The sequence below is a fragment of the Amphiprion ocellaris genome, chromosome 15 (genome assembly GCF_022539595.1).
Source record: "Amphiprion ocellaris isolate individual 3 ecotype Okinawa chromosome 15, ASM2253959v1, whole genome shotgun sequence".
Classification (NCBI taxonomy): domain Eukaryota; kingdom Metazoa; phylum Chordata; class Actinopteri; family Pomacentridae; genus Amphiprion; species Amphiprion ocellaris.
In genome coordinates this window covers 31636463-31663501 of record NC_072780.1, presented here as the reverse complement: position 1 = coordinate 31663501, position 27039 = coordinate 31636463, and the positions used below count along the sequence as shown (strand labels likewise).

Genomic DNA, 27039 nt, shown 5'->3' with positions numbered 1-27039 from the left:
GAATCATTGAAGCACACAAGTCTTTATGGCGAAAAACAATCATACATTTTGTTCTTTCATAGATTTGTTAAAGTTCTTCTGGAAATATGAAAAAAAACAGCTGTTTAAAAAAACATACAGCAACTTGAAGTATCAATTTTGGTGATATAAAAGTTGTTTTAATCACATTTTCTTAGTTTCAGGGCCTCTTAATTTTTTGTGAGTGATTATGATTGACTACAGCTGCTGACTCAACCAGGCCAGTTTAAATAGAACCCATTAGATCCACTCATTAGACTCAGACACTACAGTGGGAAAGTCTGAGGAGCTCAGCAAAGATCTGAAAAAAGCAACTCATTGACTTGAACAAGTCTGAAAGTCACTTGGAGCCATTTCAAAGCAGCTTCAGATCTAAAATAATCTGTCAGAATAAAGTTCATGGTCCAGTTGTGTTACTGCCACCATCAGGAAGAAAACACAAATTATCACCTGCTGCTGAGAGATGATTGGTCAGGATGGTCAAGAGTCAACCAAGAATCATGAAAAAGCAGGTCTGAATGAATGAGAAGCTGCTGGAACACAGCTGTCAGTGTCCACAGGGTTTTACATCAACATGAGCTGAAAGGATCCATGAAGAAAGAAGTTCTTCCTCTAGAAGCAGAACCTTAAAGCTCCACTCAAGTCTGCTGCTGATCACAGATAAACCAGAAGCTTGTAGAAGGAAACCAAAAGAACCTAACTAGGGAGAAAATGGACAAATGTAACCAAATATTTTCATTTGTTTATGTATATTTATGGCCCAACAGATTTTCATATTTCCAGAAGACGTTTAATAAATCTATCAAAGAACCAAAATACATGTTTTTTTATGAGAAAGATTCCTAAGTTTCAATGATTCCATCATAGAAAATTCAGAGAAATTCTATGAGTCTTTGGAAACTCAGACTGTAATGATAAACATGGACTTTACAAGTGGATGAAAGCATTAGTTCACAACTATGTACATATATAATATATATATATATATATATATATATATATATATATATATATATATATATATATATATATATATATATATATATATATAAAAAATAAAAACATACATAAATCTATGTATCTAAATCTGTACATGCATATCTATACATATGTTTGGAGGAGTGTGTGAGTGTGTGTAAAACATGGGAAAACAACTTTTTAAAGCATTCTATATAGATTTTGTTTATTTGGATTATACTTGGATTTATTTGGTAACTGTCTGGAACAGTTTAGTGTCCAGTCAACTGGTTTCTGATCACCAGTGTGTGGAACCAGTATAAACTGGTGTAACAAATTGTAGCTCTACAGCTGGATTAAGTCCGGCTGCAGGGCATCCTGCCCTCTGATTGGCTCCTTGTTGATGTGGGCATCCAGGTGGACCTTCATGTGAACATCTCGGGAGCGTTTCTCCTGGTAGCTCTTCCCGCAGATGCGGCAGCTGTACGGTTTCTCGCCGCTATGCGTCAGCAGGTGTTTCTTCAGGTCGTTCTTGGTGACAAAGGCCTTCCAGCATAGCGGGCAGCTGAAGGCACGCTCCTTGCGGTGGAAGCGTAGGTGTGTCTCCAGGTAACCTTTGGTGCTGAAGCTCTTGCCACAGACGCTGCAGCCAAATGGCTTCTCACCAGTGTGCGTCAGCATATGGGCATTAAGCCCTCCTACCTGCCTGAAGGCTTTTCCACAGACACGACACTGGAAGGGCTTTTCGCCAGTGTGGATCCTCTTGTGTACTTCGAGTACATGGACTGAGGCCAGGCTTTTGCCACAAGTGTCACAGGACACGCGGTTGGCAGGTTTGTCTCCGGTGTGGTTCCTGATGTGTGTTGTCAAAGCACCATTATCGATAAAAGTCTTCCCACAGAACTCACATATGTACGGCCGCTCACCGCTGTGGATTCTCTTGTGGCGCCGCAGAGCACCGGGCCGTGGGAAGCTTTTCCCACAGATGCCGCAGCGGTACGGTTTGACACCTGTGTGGCTGCGCATGTGGGTGTCGATGTTCTGGTAGGTTTTGCCACAGATGTGGCAGATCTTCCCGGCATCTCGGTGAGTCTGTAGGTGGTCCATCAGCATTTGTGACGCTGGCAGGTTTTCACCACAGATGCCACAGATGGACTCTGCTGAGTGGCTCTTGGCGTGTTTCCTCAGACTCCCATGACTCTGAAATGCTTCACCGCAGACTTTACAACAGGGTGGTGCTGGAGGTGGCATCCTGGTGTCCTTCGCCTCAGGCGTCAAACTCGGATGATCTACTGCTGGCTGGACGTCGTCATCTTCCTGGACCTCCCATGAGTGGCTACGGCTGTGCATTTTCAGGGCGCTGCTCTCGATGAAAGTCTTGCCACAGTACTGGCAGACGTGTGGCCGCTCGCCGCTGTGAATCTTCTTGTGACGCCTGAGTGCTCCCGGTCGGGGGAAGCGTTTGGCACAGACACCGCAGCGGTACGGTTTGACGCCGGTGTGACTGCGCATATGCGTCTCCATGTTCTGGAACTTCTTCCCGCAGATGCTGCAGGTGCCGCCGGTCTCTCGGTGAGACTGCAGGTGAGCTAGCAGAGCATCAGGTGAGTCAAACTGGTTGCTGCAGACCCCGCAGACGCAGGCAGCATCCCTGCAGTGCGTCTCAGCATGTTTCCTCAGGAAGCCACGGCTGTGGAAGGAATCACCGCAGACTCTGCAACAGAGGGTGGCAGGCGGCTGGCCAGAGACATGTCCTCCATCTCTTTGTGGTTTCAGCGTCTCCGACTGGCCATCATCACTGCTGTCATCTTCTTCCGTCTGTCCTCCGTCCGTCCTCGGGTGCAGTGGCTCCGTCCTGCTGTGGATCTTCTTGTGGCGCCGCAGTGCACCAGGTCGAGGGAAACGTTTGCCACAAATGTCGCAGTTGAACGGTTTGATGCCGGTGTGGCTCCTCATGTGTGTCTCCATGTTCTGAAATGTTTTCCCGCAGACATCGCAGGTGCCACCGCTAGTTTCTCTGTGAGACCTGAGGTGGTTCGACAAACCATCCGAGGACTCAACATGCTGTCCACAGACTCCACAGAGTCGCTGTGGGTCATCTGAGTGCGTCTCTACGTGTTTCAGTAGGTTCCCTCTAAGGCGGAAAGTTTTCTCACAGATGAAACAGCGCTGATTCTCCGGCCGGTCCGATGGTGCCGCCCGCTGTTTGCTGAGGCGCCGTCCTCTGGCCGTCCTGTCTGTTGTTTTACTGTCGGAGACGTCGCCACCCCTCCAGTCAGCGTCACTCTCAGTTGCAGAGACTTCCGAAGAGGCGGAGCTTAGTGGGGCTGTGGGTAGGTGGGCGGAGTCTGTTGGCAGGTCATCATCAGTGGTGGTTGTCCTGAGAGGAGACGAGTCTGAAAGGAGAGAAGGCCTTCAGTTCAGGAGCTCTACGGAAACAGCCAGACAGCTGCAGGTTTTCATTTCACAGCAGTCGTTTCAAGTAAAATCAACCAAATCTGATCAAAGTTCCCCCAGAATCAGCTGATTCCTTATCTACAGAAACTGTATTTAAAAAAGCAAAGTTTTGCCTTCATACTATGAATATTCTCAAAGTTTCAGGCCCTTTAAGCACATAAAGGTGGGTCCACGTGTATCACTTTACATTTACATTACTTTTTCATTTTTAAGCCCCCTTTCAGCCAGAAATATAGACGTATAGTATGAAGGTAAAACTTCATTAAATTTACTGCAGATAAGGCATCGGCTGATTCCAAAGGAGGTCAGGGTGGAGAATCGATTGGTTTTTTGGAATGATGAAAAAATAAAACCAAGTTTTCCAGCTGTACTTGAATGCAGCAAACAAAGATCAGAAAATGTGGAAGATAAATATGCAGAACATTGTTTAGATCATCGCTCGTCTGAACTCGTATCTGAGCATGAATCTTAAAATCCGTCTCGGTTGTTCAGCTGCAGCATCACTTACCATCATGTAATTTGATAGAACATTTAAATCAGTTGGTTCAGCTGCAGTCGAGGCCTCAAACGTCGTCAGTTTATCTCAGCATCGGACGTCTTAAAGCTGCATCAGGTGTGAAGATCAAATTATCAACGATAAGCTGATTCATCATTCAGTTGATTAAATTATTGCTTCAGTGTTTTTCCACCTCAAACATTTCATCCGACTGTTTCTGTCCTGATTTAGGCTTACGTTCATCTAAACTCTGAATAAACAACAAAGCAAAAACAGAAACTGTGACCAGGATTCACTGATGATCTGTTTCTATTTGTAATGTTCAGAACAAATCAGCAAATTTAACAAATAAGACATTAAAAAAAACACATGTCCATTTATTATAATTTAGTATTTTTACGGAAATGTGAAAGTATGAGTTATTTTTATAGCTATGTCTGAGGAGACTTGATAGATTGATCATTAACTACGAGAACAGTTTTGTGGTGTTTTCACAAAAATGATCTTTGTTTAACTGACAGTAAATTAACCATAAACTTCATAGTTACAGGACAAAGGTTGGGAAATGACCTGCCATTGTTTTATACATTTATTATCATTTAAATACAGGAAATGTCTTGTTTTTATTGTATTTATTTTAACTGTAACTACAATGTTTGTTTGCTTTAAAATAATGGGACAAATTCTGTGTAATGAGCTGCTAGAACATCTGCAGGTTGTTCATTTCTAATTATTTCTTATGGGTCATGTAGAAAACATCCAGGAAGAATATTTATGAGCTTTCAGACACTTTTACAGAAGTTTTAATTTTCCTCTACATTATAAAGCAGATTTACTTCCATAACTGTGCTCACAAACATCACTGGAACCACACATGTTTAAATTACTTATGATTTTTCAGACCTTTTATGCTGTTTGAAGCTGTTTCATTGGTGGTTCATTCTGGTGCAGTTTAATATTATAACATAATAGATATTATACTACTATTTTTTCTGTTTCCTCCAAACTCAGACACACAAGAGATTCAGATCCAGAATGAAGGTTTTGATTTTGTTTTTCACAGAGTTTAATGAAAATACGACCATCTGTGTACAAACAGCTGAACTGAATCTCCTACAAACTGCTGCAATAATCTGAACTTTCACGACTCTGACTTGTTTTCACAACAAACTGCTGTAAAAACTTTAAATTCTGAAACAAATTCTGCATCCTTCCAGCAAAACAGTTTTTGAAACACAGCAGAGAAAGGTCAGACTGGAAGTTGTCTTCTTGTGTTTCTGAATATTTACTGAAAGCAGCTTCAGACTGCTGGAAACTGAAAATGAAGAATTTAATCGTTAATTCAGTGTTTGTGTTTCAATTGCCTTAATGCAAAACGTTTTTGAACTGTGAAAATATTTAGCTTTTGAAAATTCTCCAAATACTGTGTAAAGTAATCAGAGTACTGTGAAGAATCGTGTTTTAAGTGATTGCATGTGTACGTCAGTTTGTTGGACGTTCGGTTGTGTTTGATAAACTCATATATTAACCCATTTAATCCCACTGGCAACAATTGTAGCCGCTCATTTGTCTTATAATTTTTATTCTCTAAAAGGGTTCTTTGGCTTTGGACAGCTAATGCAAGTTTTAAAATCAAAGAATAGGTTGTCTCCTCTAAATTGTATTAATGTCATGTGACTAGTGTGAATGGTCACATGACTAGGCCTCTTTACTTCCTGCCTGCACCGATGGAAGGAGATGTCTGCCTCAAACTGTACAAGAAGAATTTATTTAAATACCTTAATTAACAGATATAACTGACATATTTTGTACATACATTTTTAATATTATCTACTACTGATATATAATGAGAATTTTATGCCTGCATGCATCTTCTGATCCTAAGAATAGTAAACATAAGCATGGCAACATTTGTTGCTGCTAGCATAATACATAGTCCAATACATAGTCAATACATAGTCCATCCAATAAACCAGATTTTGTGACCTATGGAGGAACTGCAGCAGACAGCATGAAACAAACTAAAGCAGACGCTGTTGATTTGTTCCTGCTGATGTATCCTCTAACTCTAAGGATGCTCACAAGATGATGCCATACACAAAACAACAACACATGCCATACACAAAACAGCTATCAGCTGCATGGAAGCATGATGTACACTCATCTTCTGGTCATGATGTTAGTGGTCAGGAAATAGTCAATCTAAGCTACTGCCACAATGTGGATTTATTTTATTTTAGTAAACTATGGTCAGTTCTTATTTTGTAAGATCAAACACTCTTAGCTCTATGGTTATTTAACTGTTTTATGAGACTGTGAAATACAAGTGTATAAGTTCTATAAATGCATTGTCAGTTTTAGTTCTCTTCAGTGTGCGTAGCCATGGTGTCTTTATGTAACTTATAAAGTTGTGAACACACTTATATCCATGCCTAGTTATAATATATTACACTTATTAGTGTTATTCGTACTTTAAAAAAGATGTGTAAATAGGTTCATACTGAAGAATTTGTGTAAATTTAGACTATGTGGTTTCCCACCGGCAGCTATTGTTGCCGAGTATAAAACCTACATTTTCACAAACAAAACCAACATGAAATGAAAAAATGTGTACATATTATGTGTTAGGGAGCTCTAAGGAGTGAAATGCATGCACTTACTTTGCAGGGGAAAATTTTGGATTAAACGGGTTAATTAAATAAACTGGGACTCTTGGGTCTGAGCGGCTCACCTGTCCGGGTCAGTCGGACCACCGGGCTCAGCACCGCCTCCAGCAGCCGGCCCTGCCGCTCCAGCTGCCGCCGGTACTCCTCCACCTCCCGCTTCAGCAGCGCCACGATCCGCTGCGCCGCCGCCGCCAGTCGCTCACTGAGCAGCATCCGCAGCAGCGGGGCTCCGCAGCAGCTGGACCCGCCGCTGCGCTTCTCCAGCACGGACAACACCTCCTCCCCGACCTGGGCCAGCTGCTCCGACACCGAGTCCGCCAGGACCCGGAGACCGCAGCGCGGCGGAGCTCCTGCCTCAGACATCCCGGTACAGAGGTCCATACGCGGGCCAGGAGGAAGGAAAACAGCCCGGTCTGACCCGTTCTGACCCGGGTCAAGGGGCTCCCAGAGAGCCGGAGGAGGTGGAGGAGGCTGCCCCCTGCTGGTCAGGAGGACACACTGCTGCTACCGAGAGGACTACTGAGACAGTACTACCACAGTACTACTGCAGTACTACTACAGTACTACTGCAGGACTACTGCAGGACTACAGTACTACCACAGTACTACTGCAGTACTACTACAGTACTACTGCAGGACTACAGTACTACCACAGTACTACTGCAGTACTACTACAGTACTACTGCAGGACTACAGTACTACCACAGTACTACTGCAGTACTACTACAGTACTACTGCAGGACTACAGTACTAGCCTGAAGCTCTCCAGTTACAGGATCACTGATTTAAGCTCAGATCAAACTGGGCAGACTGGAAACAAACCAGTAAATTCTGCTGATTGATAATGATTATTAGTAATCAAAGGGATGAATAGCTGATATTTTGAATTGATACACATTACAGAAGAAATGAAAATGTTGATGTCTAACCAATCAGATGGAGAAGTGGATGAGGCACGACAGAGATCCATCCATCCATCCATCCATCCATCCATCCATCCATCCATCCATCCATCCATCATCTATACACCACTTCATCCTCATCATAACTTCCTTTGAATCCCTTCAGTGAGATCAGCTGCTGGTTCTAGTTCTGGTTCTGCTGCAGGTGATGATGTGGGTCAGAGGTGGCTCCTCTTTGGTTCTGTTACAATCAGACTCCTAACTGCTGAAGTTCAGACCCATTTTCTTAAAGAGACATTGAGCTTTTTAATTCAGTCTGTTCAGCTGCAGCCTGAGCAATAATAATAATAATAATAATAATAATAATAATAATAATAATAATAATAATAATAATAAGTTTCTGTTTATCATCTCAGTTTTTCCACAAATCTAAAAGAAAAGAAGAAAAAAAAAACACCCCTTAACAGCCAGAATCAGACAAATGTGGTTTCTATTCATTTTCTCTATAACCAACTGTGAGCATCAGTATTATGGGATGTAACATAGTTTGAACAGTAAAACTCCAGTAGCTTAACATCTATAACACAGAGTCACAGAAACAATCATCGGTACCCTGGATGTGTTTCTGTTTTCTGATAATTCACTGGAGTGAAACTAAAACCAGATTTAATGTTTAGACTGTGACACCTGGATGACTGTAAAACTGATCTGGCTGCAGTTTTTTTTAATCAGAACTCAAATGTGTGTTTCCTCCTAAAATGTCATGTGTCTATCTGCTATACTGATGGAGTGATGAGGCTCAGAAGTGATGGAAAAAGTCCATCCTAGTGTAACAAGCTGTTTTCTAATGCTGTAGGTTCCAGATGTTCCCTAAACGCCTCACTAGTCTCCATCAGTTACTGCAGCAGCTGAGAGACCAAGTGTTAGATTGAACAGAGTCAGATAAGGGGCTCTGACATCACATTTACCTGAAACCAGGTGAGTTTAGTTCCAGGTCCACAAAAAGCTGAACAAAATCACAACAGAAACACTGATTTTATTGAAGACAATCAGTGAAAGTATGAAAGTTTGTGAATCTGAAACAGATGATCAATATTTGCTGACATCTGATTAGAGGCTCTGATGGAAACAGGTGAGGAACCTGCAGACCTCTCAGGTGTTCTTTAGCTGATGTTTGGTTCTCTCCAGCTGTGACTGTCAATCTCTTGCAGGTCAAACCAAATCTGAAACCTGCAGAGTCACAACTGAAACAGAAACAATCTGACATGTTGTTACAGTCGCATTATGAATTATGAAACATTCACCTGCTGCAGGTCACCACAGATCAATACCACAATCAATACATTGATCAGTACAACTGATCAATACATAGATCTTTACCACTGATCAATACCAAGATCAATACACTGATTAATACTATGATCAATGCACTGATCAATACAACCAATTGATATACTGATCAACATAACCGATCAATACATTGATCAATACCATGATCACTACATTGACCAATAAAACCGATCAATACCACAATCAATATTCCCGATCAATACACTGATCAACACCACCAATCAATACACTGATCAATATTACCAATCAATACATTGATTGGTATTGCTGATCAATACACTGATCAACACCACCAATCAATACAATGATTAACATCCCCAATCAATATACTAATCAATACGCTGATCAACACACTGATCAATAAATCACCAATAATCAATACACTGATCAATACACCGTAAGAGGAGAAGATCAGCAGATTCACCACCAGCAGCTCATTCACATCTCAGGATCTCAGGCAGCGTCACTGATCATCACTGAGATGATCAATAATGTGTTGATCAGCTCAGACTGAGGAGAGTTTTACAGACGAGGTCATAATGAAGAGATCTCAAACACAAATGACGGATCAATACATTCTCATCAAATTGTTTTAAACTTGTGAACATCACTATAGGCCTCACGCTTGCAGCTCTTTAATCGATCAATACTTCTGCAGCTAACGATAATTTTCATCATCGATTAACTGAATGAAAAACATGCGTTCTGTTTTCTGAGCAGTCTGACTTAGTTTTTATCTTCTGTGAACAAAAAATATAGTAAGTGCAAGATGAAGATGCTAAACAACAGCTGAAAAAATTAGGAAATTTGTAACTGAACACTGAGTTGATCAATCAGCTGATCAATAAACTGAAGATTGCAAATACAGTGAAAACATGGAGTTCACAGTCAGACAAAAAGACGAACTGAAGACAGATCATGATTTGCTAAAGAAAACAGAATCATTGTTCAGAATGAAACTGGGACAATCAATCGATCATCAAAGTCCTGATCGACAAACCAATAACCTGACTGATCAATGCATTGTTCAGATCTTGATGTTGCAAACACGTTCCAGCCCTCCGACCAGCAGACGTCTCTACAGCTGGATGAATCCTGAGTAGAATCCGTCCACCGGCTCCACCTCGTCCTCTGCAGCGGCGCTGGCTGCTCCAGCAGTGTGAACCTTCAGGTGCCCGTTGAGTGAGCGACGGGCCTGGAAGCTTTTCCCACAGATGCGGCAGCCGTACGGTTTCTCACCAGTGTGGATCAGCATGTGTCTCTTCAGGTCCACATCCTGCATGAAGCCTTTCCCGCACACCTGGCACAGGTAGCGGCGCTCTTTGTTGTGAAAGCGGACATGAGTGTCAAGTGTCTGTTTCTGCGTGAAGCCTTTCCCGCAGAGGCTGCAGGAGAAGGCACGCTCACCGGTGTGAATTTTAAGGTGTGTTTTCAGGTTGCCGCTCTGGTTGAAGGCCTTCCCACAGTAGCTGCAGGCGTACGGTTTCTCACCTGTATGGATCCGCAGGTGCATCAGCAGTGCCGAGTGACCCGGGAAGCACTTCCCACAAGTGTCACATGTGCTGCCGGTGTCGCGGTGGGAGCGCAGGTGCGTGGCGAGGCTGTCGGCGGACTCATACTGGTGTCCGCATAGTCCGCAGCAGTGCTCGGTGTCCTGCAGGTGCATCTCCACGTGTTTCACCAAGAGGCTCTTTCTGTCAAAGGCGAGGTTACAAACCTTACAGCAGTATGACAGCGCAGGGCCGCGGCACCTCTTCGGTTTGGGCACGGCGTCCTTCTGATGAGTCACCATGTGCCGCCGTAGACTGTGGCGTTTACTGAACTCCTGACCACAGACGCTGCATGCATGCACCGCCGCGCCGCTGTGCTCCTCCATGTGGCGCTCGAGCGAGGTCATGTGGCAGAAGGCACGGCTGCACTCCTTACATTTGAAGGGCTTTTCGGCGGCGTGCACGCGCAGGTGCGACGTCAGGTTGCCTTTCTGGCTGAACTTCTTGCCGCAGACGTGGCAGCTGTGGGGTTTCTCGCCGGTGTGCAGTCGGACATGCAGCTCCTGCGCCAGGATGGAGTGGAAGGTTTTCCCGCAGAACGAGCACGTCTTGCTGTTCTGCTGGTGTTCCTCAACGTGAGCCTTTAGGTTGTCCACGGAGTCCAAACATTCGCCACAGTAGCCGCAGCGGTAGTCCGCGTTGTTGGCGCAGGCGTGCAGCACGTGTTTGAGCAGGAAGCCTTTCCCCTGCAGAGAGCGGCCACAAACATAACAGTTGAACAGCTGAGCCGGACTTGAACGTTTTCGTTTGTTGATGGCAAGCGGCGGCCGTCCTCTCTTCTTCCTCCTCCTCTGAGGGCCAAGTCCCCGCTTCTGCTCGCCCCAGTCGCTGTCCGGGTCTCCGTCGCTGCTGCCGGACACCGGCGGCTGGTAGGACGGTGAGGGCGGCATAGACGCATCGCTGACATCATGGTCAATCAGGTCTGCAGGGTCGAGTGGAGGATGGAGGTTCGAGTCGCTCACCGACTGCAGAGACTCTGAGGAGACACGACACCTGATCAGAATCAGTCAATCAAAAATCAATACAGGTCCAAAGATCTGATGTCTAAGAGGCGCCGCTCAGGCTCATATCAGCATGTGTGATAGGTGGTTGGTCAGAACAACTTCTAGACAATGAAAGGATCATTTTACACACAGAACATACCAGGATCATCTACAGACAGGATTTATTCTCTGGGACAATACATTTTATGTCTAAAGTTCTGAAGCTCAGAAATGATGCAAAAAGTCCATTAAAAAGTGATAAATCTGGACCCACCTCTATGAACTTCAAGGACCTGGAACTCTGGAAATATTCACAGTATGAAGGTAGAACTTTGATCAGATGAAGTTGATTTTATATAGAATAAACCAGGTGTTGTTTCAAACAGAAACCAGATTTAAAGCTTGAACACAGAGACTCTAATCAGCGCTTATTTTAAAGATCATTTAAAAAGTCAATCATTAAAATGTCAGAATCAATGACATAGTTTGAACCTGTAGAAATACTAAGTATAAGAGTAACATTTTAGTGTTTTTGTGTAGAGCTTAGTGCTGGGTGATATGGAAAAAAATCATATATCACGATATGGATTATTTTATATCACAATAACGATATATATGACGATATACCACAACAAAGTATGTTTTCAGTTATTCTCTGAAAAGTTTGACAAAAATTTCATTGCTTACTTTTTTCCATGAAACTTCAACCTGTTGCTAGGGCTGGACCTGAATATTCGGTCCCATGGTGGTATGTGGATATTAATTTTGAGAATATTCGCCCCCTCCTACCTCCACCTCCACCCCCCGTCGGGCGTTACGAACTGAAAATTCGGCTCTTTCCTTCATTAGCTCACCGCCTCTGACCTCACGGACCGAACCGAATATTGGGGTCGTTCCTCTGTCCGTCCGTCCATCAACTCCCCTCTCCCAGACGTTAAGGAGGGGACCGAATATCCGGAGCCCAGAAACTGCTATTCAGTCCAGCCCTACCTGTTGCACATCCATCGTTCAGCACTCATGAGTTAAGTAACGTAAAGCATGTCGCAAACCCGCGTGAGAATCAGAGAACGTAAAGCAGCGTCATGTCGCAAAAACCACAACATGGAGTTTCTTTGCGAAAAATCTCTTTTTTATTCATCTTTATTTTCACTTATATAAACTTAGAGTATGCATAGTGACAAGAAAACACTAATACAATCGTCGCAGGCTATTTAATGATATATTTGCTGTAATAATTGATAAAATTAGGTTAGAAACGATAGAAACGATAGAAGAGAAACGGCACAATAGACACTTTTCTATCGTTCTCACGATATGTATCGTCATATCGCCCAGCACTAGTAGAGCTGAAGCAATAATCGATTCATAACTATCAATTAAACTACGATCCAACTGTTCTCATTATCAATTTATCAGTTTGAGTTATTCTTTATTTATCTAAATCCTGCCATTGCAGCTTCTTCAGGGTAAACATTTTCTGGTTTCTTTCCTCCTCCATGACCGTAAACTGAAGATCTTTGGATATAACATTTGAGGGAACTCTGATGCACACTTTTCACCATTTTCTGACATTTTAGAGACCAAACAACTGATTGATTCATCCAGAAAATAATGCATATTTTCTTAGGAATTGCCAAAGAAAAAAATGGTGCATCTAATGAAGGACAAACGGGACGTCTGAGGACCCTTTAGAAAAGTCGTAAATGACAAACATTTGGTAGAGAGCTGGCTGTCAGTCAACTTTATTGTAAGACGAGCAGTTCACTGATGGTGTGGTGGTTAATTTTAATTTTAATTCATGTATGATTGATAACTGAATAATAAAAACGTTATTGAAAAAAAAATCCATGTTTTCCATAAAGTAATAGCACTTTACCAGAGTACAGCGTCTACAAAGCAACTGCACTTAAATCCGAGTACATTGTTTAGATAGGAACGGTACTCTATAGAGTAACGGTGCTGGTACCTGTGTCCAGGTGTTGGTAGCTCCGCCCCTCTCTACCTGTCTGTTCAGTGTTTCCCGGTGCGGCAGCACTCGGGTCAACTCGGCTGTCTCCGGCAGCAGCTACCGGGGACTGACCTGCTCGGTACAGCCGGACTTCGGGCTTCAGCACGGCATCCAGCAGCCTCCTCTGGCGGCAGATCTCCCGCTCTGATCGCTCCACTCGGTCCTCGTAGTCCGCCACGGTTTCCTCCAACAGACCGACGATCTCCTCCGCAGCCGCCGTTAGCCGCTCGGTGAGCAGCGCTCTCAGCGCCGGGAGCTCCGCCGCTTCTTGTCCTTTTTCCAGCTGCAGGAGAAAGTCTTCAGCGGCGGCGCTGATCCGCTCATGGACCGACACCCGCAGCAGCTGCACGGCGCACATTCTGCGGCTTCTCCGCACTCGGAGCCTCCAGAACAAAGAGAGCCAGCGGGGAGGTAAACACTCCGAGTTCCGCGTCGACGACGAGAAAGAAGCAGAGAGAAGAGAACGGAGCGGAGAGAGACAGCGACCCCTGCTGGAGGGAGGCAGCAGCACAGCGGCAGGACAGGAGGGTCTGAGGACAGGTGAGTTTCTGAGGACAGGAGGGTCTGAGGACAGGAGGGTCTGAGGACAGGAGGGTCTGAGGACAGGAGGGTCTGAGGACAGGAGGGTCTGAGGACAGGAGAGTCTGAGGACAAGTGGGTCTGATTCATAGATTTAATTTATAAAAATAAAGAACTGATCTTCCCTGCTGTGATCAATGAAATCAGATCATTTCAGTCAGTTAAACCGCTTCTTTTAAGATGTTTTGGCAGGTAAAACACCTGGGAGTCACAACATTGTGGTATTGATCAGTTTGTATCATTTGTATCCTTTTATTTTTATGACAATTTATCAGGAAAAAATGACCAAACCAGGGCTTAAAATCATTACATCTAATCAAAATCACTTTATCCTACGTGTCTTCTTTAAAAATCTGAAAAAAAAAAAAACTGTTTGCCAAAACCAGATTCTGTGATTCAGAGTTTTAACTTGAACTGCAGGCTGATCAACATCTACAGCATGCAGACGTTGTAACATCTGTGGAAAGATGTTGGACTCAATGATTCCAGGATTTTGCATTTTAAAAAAATTATAATTGAAGAAAAGTTTATTTTGATTTCCGTCATTCTGACAGAAGATATTTCTGAGTTCTCTCTCCTTCTGCAGGACTTTATGTTGCAGCGGAACTCATGAAACTCCCACATTGCATTGCTCCAAACTCTACAGACACAGAGGCTCTTTCAGTTTGTTTCCACGATGATCTGAAGCTGATGTTTGATCATTTCTTCGCACAAATGCAAAGCAACTTCTGTTTCCTACAGGCAGTGAGAGGAACTACACCACGACATCTGCTCACCGTCCGTCTTTATTTAATCGATTGAATAATCAATCAAGTAAGAAAGAGTTTAATATCTTTGTCTTTTGAACATCAGATGAAACGTGAATATGTTTAAGGTTTTGGGTTCAAACAACTTTCTGATACTGACTAAATGATTAATAGAGAAAATAAGTGACCGATTAATCAATATTCAAATCAATAAATAAAGTTTCATTGTTGAGTCCTAGCTGTGCTTTCACTGATTTAATGATCAGGTTTATTCTCACTACTGTTCTACAATCACTGATATATTCTGGCTAACTGACTGAAACTGATCAATATCTGCAGTGACTGACTGATCGATCGGTTATTAGAGTGTGATGTGGCATCTCGATTTGTTGAGAAAACATCCAGAAACATTTAATTTGCTCAGATAAAAAAGTTTCTGACAGTTTTTTCTTCAAAACAACTGATTTTATTATTAATTAAATGACTGCTGATTGATATATTTTGAGGATATTTTTCTGATCGCTACAGCTCTCACAGATCAATAAAGTCCTGCAGTCACCACTTCTCTCAGCCAGAGAAACTCTGAGCTCAGAGATGTTCTGTGATGTAAAAGTCCACATTCTCATTTGTGTTTCAGCCCTGATGGATCCAGTCTGTCGGGCTACTGGAGGTTCTGTGGTGGAAACAGCCAATCAGGTAGACGCTCACAGACACCAATCAGAACCAGGAGCTCAAAGAACCGCCGGTGTCTCAGACAGTAAACAGAAAACAATAAACAGAAAACAATAAATCTGAGTCTGTCTGTTGGATCAAACAGCTGCAATGCTGCTGAAGAAACGTTAACGTGAAGCAGCTGATACTGGCCTGATCCTGGTCTGACACTGGTGTGATGATGGTGTGACACTCGTCTGAAACTGGTCTGACACTGGTCTGACACTGGTGTGATGCCGTGGTGATGCTGGTGTTCCTGGTTGGGCTGCAGCTCACAGCTGGATGAAGTCGGGGTGAACTCCTTCTTGGTGCTTCAGGTTTGGTGCTACAGTTGGGTCTTTGGTGGCTTGTTCTCCAGTGTGGACCTTCTTGTGCGAGTCCAACGAGCGTTTCTCCTGGTAGCTTTTCCCACAGAAGTGGCAGCTGTATGGCTTCTCACCAGTGTGCGTCAACATGTGTCTCTTGAGGTCGATCTTCTGGACGAAGCCTTTGCTACACTGCTGGCAGCTAAAGGGCTTCTCCTTTTTGTGGAACCTCTCGTGTGTTTCCAGTGAGATCTTCTGGCGGAACCTTTTTCCGCAGAGGCTGCAGATGAACGGCTTCTCGCCCGTGTGGATCCTCATGTGGGAGTCCAGGTTCCCGATCTGCCTGAAGTTCTTCCCGCAGACTCTGCAGGTGTAGGGCTTCTCGCCGGTGTGGATTCTCTTGTGCACATCCAGATGCTGGCTCATGGTGAACTTCTTGCCACAGACCTCGCAGGAATAAATGCGAGGCTTCCCTCCTGTGTGGCTTTTGATGTGCCTCTTCAGGACAGTGTTTTCAATGAAGGTCTTTCCACAGAACTCGCAGATGTACGGCCGCTCGCCGGCGTGCAGCTTCAGGTGTCGCTCTAGAGAGCCTTTGCGGGGAAAGTCTTTGCCACAATCTTTGCACCTAAAAGGTTTCTGTCCAGTGTGTGTCCTCATGTGGATCTCCATGTCCCGGAAGCTGACGCCACAGATGTCGCAGATGCGGCTGGTTTCTCTGTGAGTCTGGATGTGGAGCTGCAGACTCTCTGAGGACTCGGAACGCTCTCCGCAGACACCGCACGGGAAGTCTGGGCTATTCAAATGCGTTTCTGCATGACGCACAAAGTTACCTTTGTTGTGAAAGGCGTTGCCGCAAACCTTGCAGCAGTGCGACGGAGTCAGACTTGGCTTCCTGCGCCTGCTCGTGGCAGCAGGCTGCTCGTTGGACTCATGGCTGCGGACGTGTCGCCTCAGCTCACCACTCTTAGCAAAGCCTTTCCCGCAGACTTTGCAGCAGAATGGCGTCTGTCCATCGTGGGCCTTCATGTGTCGATCCAGAGAGCCAGCGTGGCTGAACTCTTTGCGACAAACATTGCAAGTGAACGGCTTCTCTGTTGTGTGGATCCTCATGTGCGTCACCATGTTGCCCTTCTGGCTGAATTCTTTCCCACAGACATGGCAGCTGAAGGGTTTCTCCCCGGTGTGCAGCCGGCGGTGCGTCTCCTGTGCTCGGATTGACGGGAACTTCTTCCCACAGACATCACAGGTCCTGCTGCTGTCGCGGTGCGTCTGAAGATGCAGCCTCAGACCATCGCCAGATTCCAACTGCTCACCACACAGACCACACACACAGTCATCATCCTTCGAGTGTTTCTCTACGTGCTTCATCAGGAAGCCTTTCCTGTCGAATGACTTCCCACAAACTCTGCAGCAGTGAGGCGTCGCTTCCTCGTCATCGTCGTCATCATCTGCAATCGGATTGTCGCATTCATTGTCCAGCCTGGAGGAAGTACCGGGGACAGACTCCTTCAGTCTGTCATCACCAGAGATGGCAGGATTCAGATGTTTGTCCTCAGAGAGACTCCCAATGTCAACAGAGAGACGCAGTTCTGCAGAGAAAACACACCGAATTAGGGATGCAAATGTTTTCCTTCATTGAAAATCACCAGTGTTCCTAATCAGCTATCAATTGATCGTTAAAATAAATAAATAAAGTAAGGGGAATATTATTCCATATGCTGAGGGAGTTATTTTTTACCACAGACATGCAACTTTCAGGGCAAAAGCAGTTTGGTTGTTGTTGTTAGTAATACAGGTAAAGGAAGGCTGCCCTACTGGACTCCCACTCCTTTTTTGTATGAAAACTCTAACTGGAGGTCACTGCCTTCCACAGAAGTCTTTGTCATGGTGCCCGTTGCGAGCTTAACTCCCACAATGCTCTCTACTTGCCAACATGAACTGCCTGTAGTCTGAGTGACGCCTTCTCTGGTCTCTATGGTATTAAACAGTAAGACTCCACCTGGTGGAACAACCAGGCAACACAGCTGATCTATGACATTTACTGACATGCATGACCTTTGTCTTCTGCCTCATTGGGAAATATATTTTTAAGCGGAAAAATTATTAACAGCAATTAATTGATTAACAGTTCATCATTAACATCCCTGCATATTATATTTAAATATGATCTCAGACGAGCTTCACATTTTAGTGTCTTTATCTACTCTTTATCTGTTCTGTTTGAAGCTGAAAAACTTTTCATGGTGTCTCATGTGTTTAATCACTGCAACTGAAGGGAACACTGTTCATCTAATTCAAAAAAAAAATCTCATCATGAACAACTAATGTTAATTCAACAAACTTTATTTACCAACATGTAAACAAGCAACATCTATCTGTTTGTTGTGAAAGTTTCCATCTGATTACAGGATATTGTTTTTTACAGTTGTCATTTTTCTTGTATGTATATTAAGTGTTCTTCCTGATATTAAACGCAGCAGCATCACTTCTGTCCTCACAGGTACAGATGGTTAATAACCACATTTAACTTACTTCAGAGTTTTCAGATCATTTTGATCAGTTGTTGTTTTTGCTCTGCTACAGGTCTCTGCTCTGAAAGCAAACACAATGCTGTGACCTTAATTTAAATTCAACTGATAACCTGCTAATAAATCCAGCTGCGGTGGACCAGCTGATCTCATGAGCTACCTGGTAACCGCGGCAACACAAAGAAGCTCTTATCAATGACATTTTCATTTTCTGCAGTGACTGAACCTCTCCCTCATTCTCATTATGCACTACAAAGGAACTATGACATTGTGTCAATTACTGATCAGTAACATTGATTATCGGTTAAGAAACGGTTTATTGTGCTTTTCACATTTGTTGGTGAATGTTACTCCTCAGCACCTCCTGCATCTCTTCTCCTGGACGGTTTAAAATGTCACTAACAAAAATTCAAATTCAAATCAAATTAAATGTGTGACAACAAATGTTTTACACCAGACTATAGCTGTAAATAATCATAAATCAGAATAATTCACAGACAGAGAAAGCCTGACATGAACTGAGCACAAAAACAGCATTGTGTCCTACATTTTATAAAAATGTTACTGTGATTTCGTTCAAAATGGTGAAATTATTAAGTTAATATTTAGACTGCTTTCATGATTCTAACAAACCCTCTGCAGAGAAACAACAACCACAAGATTAATGACTGAAATTAATCACCAACTACGTCCATGATGAAATAATCTGTTTGAATACAAAAAAAGAAAGTAAAAAAGCTGAGAGACGAGATAACCTGCTGCTTCAATTCATCACCTGAAAACATCACTCGATCGTTTTACTGCCATTTAATTTATAAAACCAGCTATCGATCTACTAATCTAGAACTTTTCTGAATTAAAACTAATAACTACTAACTGACTGGTGGTTACCTACAGACATTAATGTAAAAAAAAGTCAATAACCTGGATACCAACGCAAAATACATTTAAAATATATTAATTTATTAAAAATGTCAACAACCTGGATATTACCACAGGAAAAAAAGACACATATTCAGATTGAATTTTGTGGAGCTAAAAGCTCCGGAACATGACAGTAAGTTGACCTTGTACTGAGGCCGCAGTCGGTGCTCTGGATCCGGACACTGACCTTTCTGCTCCGCTGTCTGACTCCCGTCGGGCTCCTGCGGTTGTATCTCGGCCGATCTGCTCGCCTCGAAAGCGGCGAGGATGAGCTCCACGGCCGCGGTGATCCGCTCCGTCAGCAGCCGCCTCAGCTCCTCCAGCTCCGCCCGGCCGCGCTCCTGCAGCAGCCAGAAGATCTCCTGAGCGGCCGCAGCCAGCTGCTGGTTCACGGCGGCCTTCAGGCTCCGGAGTTCTGCCCGTTTCTTCGACATTTTTTGGTTTTCAGCGAACAAAGAGCAGAATGTAAACAATGCAAGACACTTCCGGAATCCCCTTTCAGAGTATTGACGTCACATGCAGACGTTACCGTCGCACAGATCATACGTCAGATCCTGAGGAAAAGTAACAGCTGACTGTGCAGAGAGGTTTCATATCCAGAAATAGTTTTGTAAATCCTTCGTGTTTAGATTATTGTTTGTTTTAGTGTTTTATTGTCTGTTTCTTGTTAAACTCGTTTCTTTTAATTTTCTCGTCGGTCGTGACAAAAGGTAAATACAACAGGCTGTCGACCAAAATCCTTTTAAAAATACGTCTGGTTAGTATTTCTCCGCTATCATAAATCCTAAATACGCAATAAGACCTGATGTCGTTTACTAATGTTTTTTTTTTTAATAAATTCGGCACATAGATAAAGCATCGATAAGCTTTACTTACGGTGAACCTGGACTTAATAAAACTACAGGTGAGTTTCAGAGGTCAACATTACAGCTGTGGAAGGTCAAATCCTCTGAAATGAACTGTGACTCTTTGCTATAATAAAGCAGGAATAATCGCTCTTCACCACCCTATCACGTTTTAAAATTCTAACTCTTGGACATAATATTCGATGTGTCACATTTTATTAGATATTTAGATGATTCTAGTCTTGTATGTGAAATGTAAACAATCTTATGTCAGATAAATGCAGCGCAATAAATACAGAGTTTAGCTTTCAAATGTAATAATTATAGTGACGAAATGAAATAGAAATATCTCAGAACTGAAGTGCAAGTATGTACAGTTCTATTAAACTGATACCAGACTGAGGTGACTGGCTCTAAAAAGCAAAGATTTTTGACTGAAATTTGGTGTGAATGGGAGGACAGTTTCTAATGAGATGTCTGCTGTGTTTCAGGTCAACATATAAAGGCTTTAAGAGAGCAGCTCTGATGCCTTCTCAGAAGAGACGCATACCGGACCGATGGCTGAACTACTGTCCTGTAGGACGCAGGATACCAGGGACTCGGTTCATCGCCTTCAAAGTGCCGTTTAAAGAGTCTCTGAACTGTCAGCTGCCTAAGTCTGACTCCTTCAGTCTGTGGGACCTGCTGGACTCTGTGGAGAGTCAGAACCAGGAGCTGGGTCTGATCATCGACCTCACCTTCACCACGAAGTACTACGAACTAACAGACGTTCCGCAGTCCTGCTTTTACACCAAAATCTTAACACAGGGCCACCGGGTTCCTTCCAATGCCACCATCCTGAGCTTTAAACAGGCCGTGAGACGATTCCTGAAGGAGAACCAGGACAATGACAAGCTGATTGGAGTCCACTGCACCCACGGCCTGAACCGCACCGGCTACCTGGTCTGCAGGTACCTGATCGACGTTGACGGCTTCGACCCGCTGACCGCTCTGGAGCTTTTTAACTCCTGCAGAGGTCATTGCATCGAGAGGAAGAACTACCTCCGCGACCTGCAGAGCGCTGCCAAGAGGAGCAATGACGCCATCGACCATCCACAGCAGGCGGCAGCCAGAGGGCTCGCTGTGGAGAGACCGCCACAGACCACCAGACAAGACCAAAGACCGCCACAGACCACCAGACAGGACCAGAGACCGCCACAGGCCACCAGACCAGACCAAAGACCGCCACAGACCACCAGACCAGACCAAAGACCGCCACAGACCACCAGACAGGACCAGAGACCGCCACAGACCACCAGACAAGACCAAAGACCGCCACAGACCACCAGACAGGACCAGAGACCGCCACAGGCCACCAGACCAGACCAAAGACCGCCACAGACCACCAGACAGGACCAGAGACCGCCACAGGCCACCAGACAAGACCAAAGACTGCCACAGACTACCAGACCAGACCAGAGACCGCCACAGACCACCAGACATGACCAAAGACCGCCACAGACCACCAGACAGAACCAAAGACTGCAACAGACCACCAGACAGGACCAAAGACCGCCACAGACCACCAGACAGGACCAAAGACTGCAACAGACCACCAGACAAGACCAAAGACCGCCACAGACCACCAGACAGGACCAAAGACTGCAACAGACCACCAGACAAGACCAAAGACTGCATCAGACCACTAGAGAGGAGGGACAGCTGTTTCAGAACATCACCACCGCTGCTGCTGAACAGGACGGACACGGTTCTGTTTCTGATCACCAAGAGGCGGCGCCATCATTTAGTGATGATCCAGCGCAGTCTGAACGACCGGCTGGTAACCGTCGTAGACGCAGAGCTCGACGTCACACATCTCAGGTCCTGTGTAATACATCCTCCCCTCATCACCTGACCCCAAAGCCCCGCCTCCAGGTGACTGAAACAGCTGCTCTGATTATTGATCGATGATCTACTGTGATCTTTCTCATTGTTTCCTGCATTAGAAACATGACAGCTGTTGATTAGGAGTCAGATTCTGGAACAAAGCAGAACTTTTCCATTAATATATTGACAGATACACCACAACATTATGACTGCTGACAGGTGAAGAGAATAACATCAGTCATCTTGTTATAATGCAATGTCCTGCTGGGAAACCTTGAGTCCTGACATTCTTGTGGATGTTTGACATGTACCACCCTCCTAAACATTGCAGGTCAAGTAACCCCCCATGGTAACAGCAGTCCCTGATGCCAGTTGTCACCCTCAGCAGGACAATGTACCCCGAGACACCACAAAGAGATGTAGAGATGATGGATGGAGATTTGATCTGTAATATTTCTGTTCAGCTGTCAAAGTTTAAAGCTTTTTGTCTGATGAGCTCGGAATAAAAAATGAAACTTTGTGTTTTGAGTTTGACTCAAACTCGATTGTTGTTTTTGATTGTTTGATTAAAACTTAGGTTTGTTTCAGACCAACAGGCCATCAGCTGATGAAGGTCATGTGTTGTGATTAAAATCTCCAGAAGAGATACTAAATGAACCCCTGCTGACTTTCCACAAGTTTCCTTTAACAGAGAGCTGCTCCAGTCTGCTCCCACTTCTCTGCTCGGCTGGTTTTCTTTTTGAGGATCATAAAAAATGTTTCAGTGAAAATGTGAATTCATGTAGAAAAGATTAAAATGTTAATGTTGAGTAAATGTTTTTATGTCAGACGTCAACATGGAAATGCAACCCAGCAACAACCAACCACAGAAAATTATCACAGAATAAAGCCAGTTTATTGTCAATCCTTGTATGGTTCGCTCATTCGTTTTTCTGTTTCAAAATAAAATCTAAAAAAACCAATAAACCATGATTTTTTTTGTTTTTCCGTTTTTAAAACCTAAATGCAGAAATGTATTATTTAACTAATGAAAAAACGACAGCGTTGGTTTTTTGCTCTAGCTTTTTAAACCCGAAATACAAAATATGGCTGTTTTATTTTGTAGCTGAGAACAAACCCGAGTTAAACCTGAAGTTCTGCTCTGGATCTGTTCCACTGAAGTCAGACTAACACACAGCAGTGGACGTGCTTCTATGTTGTGGGTTTTCTTGGTGAGACATTAATTAGTTTTGTGGCTCGTTATTAACCAGGCAGCCTGTGTTAAGTTGTGATTATCTACAGTTAACCTGGACATGTTTCCTGAACAATCACCAGGTGTTCAACACCTGACAGGATGACAAAGATCTATGTGGATGAAGCGGGATGTTTATCAGACTGATCGGTGGCATGATGAGTCAGATTGTGGTCTTTAATTTTATTTCTGGATTCCATCGTTTCCTCTCACCGTTCATAAAAAAATACGTGTTTTTTATTTCGGTCATCACATTTTATTTTACTGTCTGTAGGTGATATTTACATGGATATAGACTTTATTAAGTAGTGATGCTGACGTTTTTCGGCAGGTCTTGTTTATCTAGTATCTTTATCAGTCAGTCAGGTGTGGTCAGGACGAATCTGCGACGAAACATCTGGAGACGGAAACTATCAACAGTTCACCTGATTAAACTGGAATCGCCAGAGTTCTTCACATTTTAATACTTAAAAACTTGGAATATTAAAGCGATTTTGTTCACGCTGAGATCACGAGCTTTCAGTATGATGCGTCTACTTCCTCTAAATAAGACAAACATGTCTTCGTTGTTTTCAACGTACGTGGTGCGGAGTTTGGGACAGAGTGACGTCAAGTCGCCACGAGTTATGACTTTGATTTCCGGTTCTGCCGGTAGCTTCCAAATGGGAAAACGCTTTTTCTTTCGTTTAAACCTTAAAATTTGTAAAAACGCAGCGTTTTTTTTCTTTCTCTACTTTTTGTTTTTCGAATTTAATTTTTAAATGAAAAAACAAACAAAAAAAAGATCGATTATTTGTTTTTTCTCATTTTATTTTGAAACGGAAAAACGAATGAGCGAACCATACACGGATTATTGTCAGAGAAAGGATTAAAAAAATGAATTTGAATTAACTAAAGTAAAGGTTTGAAATAAACATTTTCTCATGAAATCAAAATGTATTTTTCAAAGCTGTTTAAATGATGTAAACAAAAAAGGATTTGAGAACAAAGTTACAAATTTTCCAGGACTATTTTCAAAACAGATCTTTAGAAAAATATTTTAACTTGCTGGTTTAATTGTGAAAAAGTCAAGACATTCTTAAAATAAAGTACCATGTTTTTACATTTTGATTTGATCTTTTATCTCTAAATATTCAAACTTTTCAAAAATTCCAGCTTCTTCTCTGGTCGACAGTTCTGACGTCGTTCTGAGGTTCTGTGGTTTCACGTCCTCTTGCTGAGAAATGAACATTTAAATCATCTGATTATTAAACTGAAGTCAAGTTGCAGGTCCAACTCTGAAATAATCCTTTAGGTTTTCGTTTTCTTCTTCTTGGTTTCTTCTGGACCCTTCGGGTTCTGGTTTTTTCTCCAGGTCCGACATCTGTGCCGCCTCTTCTTCCACACCTTCTTCCCGCAGTCGTCACACCTGTCGGGATTCTGCTCCTCCTGGACGTTTGTGTTCGACCGCTGCCTCACGCTGCTCCAGGTCCCGGTTCCTGTCTCAGTCTCGGTCTGGTTCTGGTTCTGAAGGGAACTCTTCTTCAGGTGAGTCTGTAGGTGAAGCTTCAGACCATCTGCAGCCTCGAAGCTTTCGCCACACACCCCACAGACCAGCGACGCCTCCTGCAGGTGAGTCCTGACGTGTCTGAACAGGAACCTGCGAGCATTGAAGGTCCGGCTACAGACCCAGCAGGTGAACCTGCTTCTGGCTCGACGACGATTCGGTCTGTCTGGAGCAGGTCTGGGACCGACAGAGTCCCTGTTGTAGTCTTCGCTGTCCTCAGTCTCCGAGGACGACACCAGAAGGACATCTTGATCTGGACCTGCTGGTCCCGGTCCGGCTGACGGGTCCAGGTTCTCACCTGACGTCACTGCAAACCCGGAACTGTAGGTGAACTTGATGATGTCAGCCTCGTCCAGGTGGAGCTGCTCCCCATCCTGTTCCTCTTTAACCTGTGAGGGTTCTGGGTCCTGGTTTTGTTGCTGGGTCTGGTTCTTGTCCTGGTTCTGATTCTTGTCCTCCAGAGGAGCTGCATCTTTGCTGACCATCAGCTGCTGCGTGAAGACATCTGCAGAAAAACACACCGATCCCATAATGCAGGAAATCACGTTATGTTACTAATTGAATATTCTGTCATAAAAACCAATAGATAATCAATGTTCTAATCAGTGTTCTATCAGCTGCAGTACCAGCAGAGAAAACAGACCAAACATGAAAACACATTCATGTGATTTCTGCATACAATATCGTGTTTAAATTAAGGCTGGGTATTTAACGCGTTAATTTCGATTAATTAAATAGCAAAAATAACACGTTAAAATAATAATGCAATTACTTGCACCCTTCTCATTTCCCTCATTTCTGGCACACCGGTAACTCTGATGAACACTCCAGCCCAGTTGGTGGCGGTAATGAACCTAAAGTCTGTTTGTAGCCATGAAGAAGAAGCACAGGAAGCACTGAGTGAAGTCAGGCTCTGGTGAACAGTGAAGGAAGATGAGATTGAGCTTGTTGGACAGAAAGTTTTCTTTTAAAAATCTTCCTGATGGCAGCTTGGATAAAACCCTGGTTGTGTGCAAATTGTACAACAAAGAGTTTTGTGATCACTGCGTCACTTCAAGCCGACGGTATCACCTCAATGTAAAACATGTTGCTGTTAGCACCAGAGCTAACGTTAGCTACGGTCATGCTAACGGCTAACGGTGTAGCCATCCAATAATAGAACACTTTTCTAGACAGTGCTTGAGTTTACAGAAAGTCTTAAACTGTTGAATAAAATCGCTATAATTGCACTTAGATTTGCAGTAATCTGTGAATGTAGCAGACAGATGAAAAATGCAGATAAATAGAAATGAAACATTTTTGTGGTTTAAGTTTTTACTCCGTGGAGGCTCTGCCTCCTTGTAGGAGGAATAACCTAAACAACAAAAATATCTCTTTTAATAACTTAATCATAAACTTTTTGTTTATAAAAAAATTACATAAATAAAAATTGATATTCCTATAAGAAGAACCATCAAAATTCCACCATTTATCAGACCCAGCAAAGATGAAAACAGAATGAATCTCTGGATTTTCAACTTTCTGAAGCTCCTTGAACTACTTATGCTGATTTTATGTGCCATACAGTGGAAAATACAACTAAATTCAGGCTTTAAGTCATCAAAATCACTTTTTCTGTATGTCCCATTTTCCTTTTTTTAAATAAATTTTTAATTATAAACACATATATGTCTATTCATTGATTCAACTGTCAACCATAATTTTATTTGAATTGAAAAACTTCACTTATTGTGTCAGATATTGCTATTTGACAATTAATTAAGATTATTTAGTTACAAAGCCTGTAATTAATTACATTCATTTTTTTAATCGCATCCCACCACTAGTTTAAATATATGAAGTCTGAAGTTTAACAGGTCTAATGTGCAGCTGCCAGTTATCAATAATCTCCTGCATTGATCAATAATTAAATACATTAATCAGAATCAGAAATACTTTATTGATCCCTGAGGAGAAATTGCTTAAATTACACACGTCTAACAGTTTTCTACCAGCATTCCTGTCTTTCATCATTTCTGGTCGCAGCGCTATACACATTTTTATTTTTCTCATGGTTCTCCATTAAAACAACCTGCTGACTGAAGCAGCTGCACACGATCAGTTCATTTTGTGCACAAGAGTCACACAACGTGTTAAACGTCCACTTTTGTCTGAACACACACCGAGTCTGAAGCAGAAACTCTGAGTTAACAAAGAAAGTTGAAAACCACCTTCATGACTGGAGTTTTAGTTTTTGTTGAGCCGAATGACACAAACAAAGTCTGGATATGTTGACCTGGCTTCATAGCGCTGCCCTCAGGTTAGCAGTGCAGCATCAGTTACCATGGAGATCTGGCTGTGCAGCATCAGTTACCATGGAGATCTAGCTG

General features: G+C 43.3%; 4 protein-coding genes across 6 annotated transcripts in view; 1 reads left to right on the top strand and 3 right to left on the bottom strand.

The window, feature by feature from the left end:
• Nucleotides 1-1173: 1173 nt before the first annotated feature.
• Nucleotides 1174-7018, bottom strand: LOC111575244 (zinc finger protein 345-like). The gene is made up of 2 exons (XM_023280248.3): nucleotides 6660-7018; nucleotides 1174-3371 (listed from the first exon to the last, which is right to left on the bottom strand). Exons 1-2 carry the CDS (start codon nucleotides 6973-6975, stop codon nucleotides 1321-1323), a joined length of 2367 nt encoding a protein of 788 aa, XP_023136016.2. The 5' UTR covers nucleotides 6976-7018; the 3' UTR covers nucleotides 1174-1320.
• A 1493-nt stretch (nucleotides 7019-8511) lies between these two features.
• Nucleotides 8512-15091, bottom strand: LOC111575238 (zinc finger and SCAN domain-containing protein 12-like). The gene is made up of 3 exons (XM_055017700.1): nucleotides 15059-15091; nucleotides 13345-14014; nucleotides 8512-11371 (listed from the first exon to the last, which is right to left on the bottom strand). The coding sequence occupies exons 1-3, from the start codon at nucleotides 15089-15091 to the stop codon at nucleotides 9924-9926; spliced, it is 2151 nt and encodes a 716-aa protein (XP_054873675.1). The 3' UTR covers nucleotides 8512-9923.
• A 122-nt stretch (nucleotides 15092-15213) lies between these two features.
• Nucleotides 15214-27039, bottom strand: part of LOC118470987 (uncharacterized) — a 27013-nt gene continuing 15187 nt past the window's right edge. The window contains exons 18-22 of the mRNA XM_055017699.1: nucleotides 24427-25175; nucleotides 20833-21608; nucleotides 20578-20718; nucleotides 19370-19689; nucleotides 15214-17319 (exon numbers count right to left, since the gene is read on the bottom strand). Of these exons, the coding sequence (XP_054873674.1) occupies nucleotides 15695-17319; nucleotides 19370-19689; nucleotides 20578-20718; nucleotides 20833-21608; nucleotides 24427-25175 (3611 nt within the window). The 3' untranslated portion in view covers nucleotides 15214-15694. The remainder of the gene's footprint in view (nucleotides 17320-19369; nucleotides 19690-20577; nucleotides 20719-20832; nucleotides 21609-24426; nucleotides 25176-27039) is intronic.
• Nucleotides 19723-22797, top strand: LOC118470990 (RNA/RNP complex-1-interacting phosphatase). Of its 3 annotated transcripts, XM_055017995.1 has the most exons (3): nucleotides 19723-19939; nucleotides 20033-20086; nucleotides 20519-22797. In XM_055017995.1, exon 3 carries the CDS (start codon nucleotides 20553-20555, stop codon nucleotides 21975-21977), a length of 1425 nt encoding a protein of 474 aa, XP_054873970.1. In that variant the 5' UTR covers nucleotides 19723-19939; nucleotides 20033-20086; nucleotides 20519-20552; the 3' UTR covers nucleotides 21978-22797. The 3 variants fall into 3 exon arrangements, with proteins under 3 accessions (XP_054873970.1, XP_054873971.1, XP_054873969.1); XM_055017996.1 differs by lacking the exon at nucleotides 20033-20086; XM_055017994.1 differs by lacking the exon at nucleotides 20033-20086 and having other exon boundaries at nucleotides 19724-19892.

Excerpts from the sequence above, each read along its gene's own strand:
- LOC111575238 (XM_055017700.1), bottom strand. The coding sequence starts at position 15,091 with ATGCCACATCACACTCTAATAACCGATCGATCA. Across the intron at positions 14,015-15,058 it reads CTCTAATAACCGATCGATCA|ACCCTCCTGTCCTCAGACCC; the intron begins GTCAGTCACTGC and ends TCCTGTCCTCAG. Across the intron at positions 11,372-13,344 it reads CTACCAACACCTGGACACAG|AGTCTCTGCAGTCGGTGAGC; the intron begins GTACCAGCACCG and ends GTGTCTCCTCAG.
- LOC118470990 (XM_055017996.1), top strand. The coding sequence starts at position 20,553 with ATGCCTTCTCAGAAGAGACGCATACCGGACCGATGGCTGAACTACTGT.
- LOC111575244 (XM_023280248.3), bottom strand. The coding sequence starts at position 6,975 with ATGGACCTCTGTACCGGGATGTCTGAGGCAGGAGCTCCGCCGCGCTGC. Across the intron at positions 3,372-6,659 it reads GGTCCGACTGACCCGGACAG|ACTCGTCTCCTCTCAGGACA; the intron begins GTGAGCCGCTCA and ends CTCTCCTTTCAG.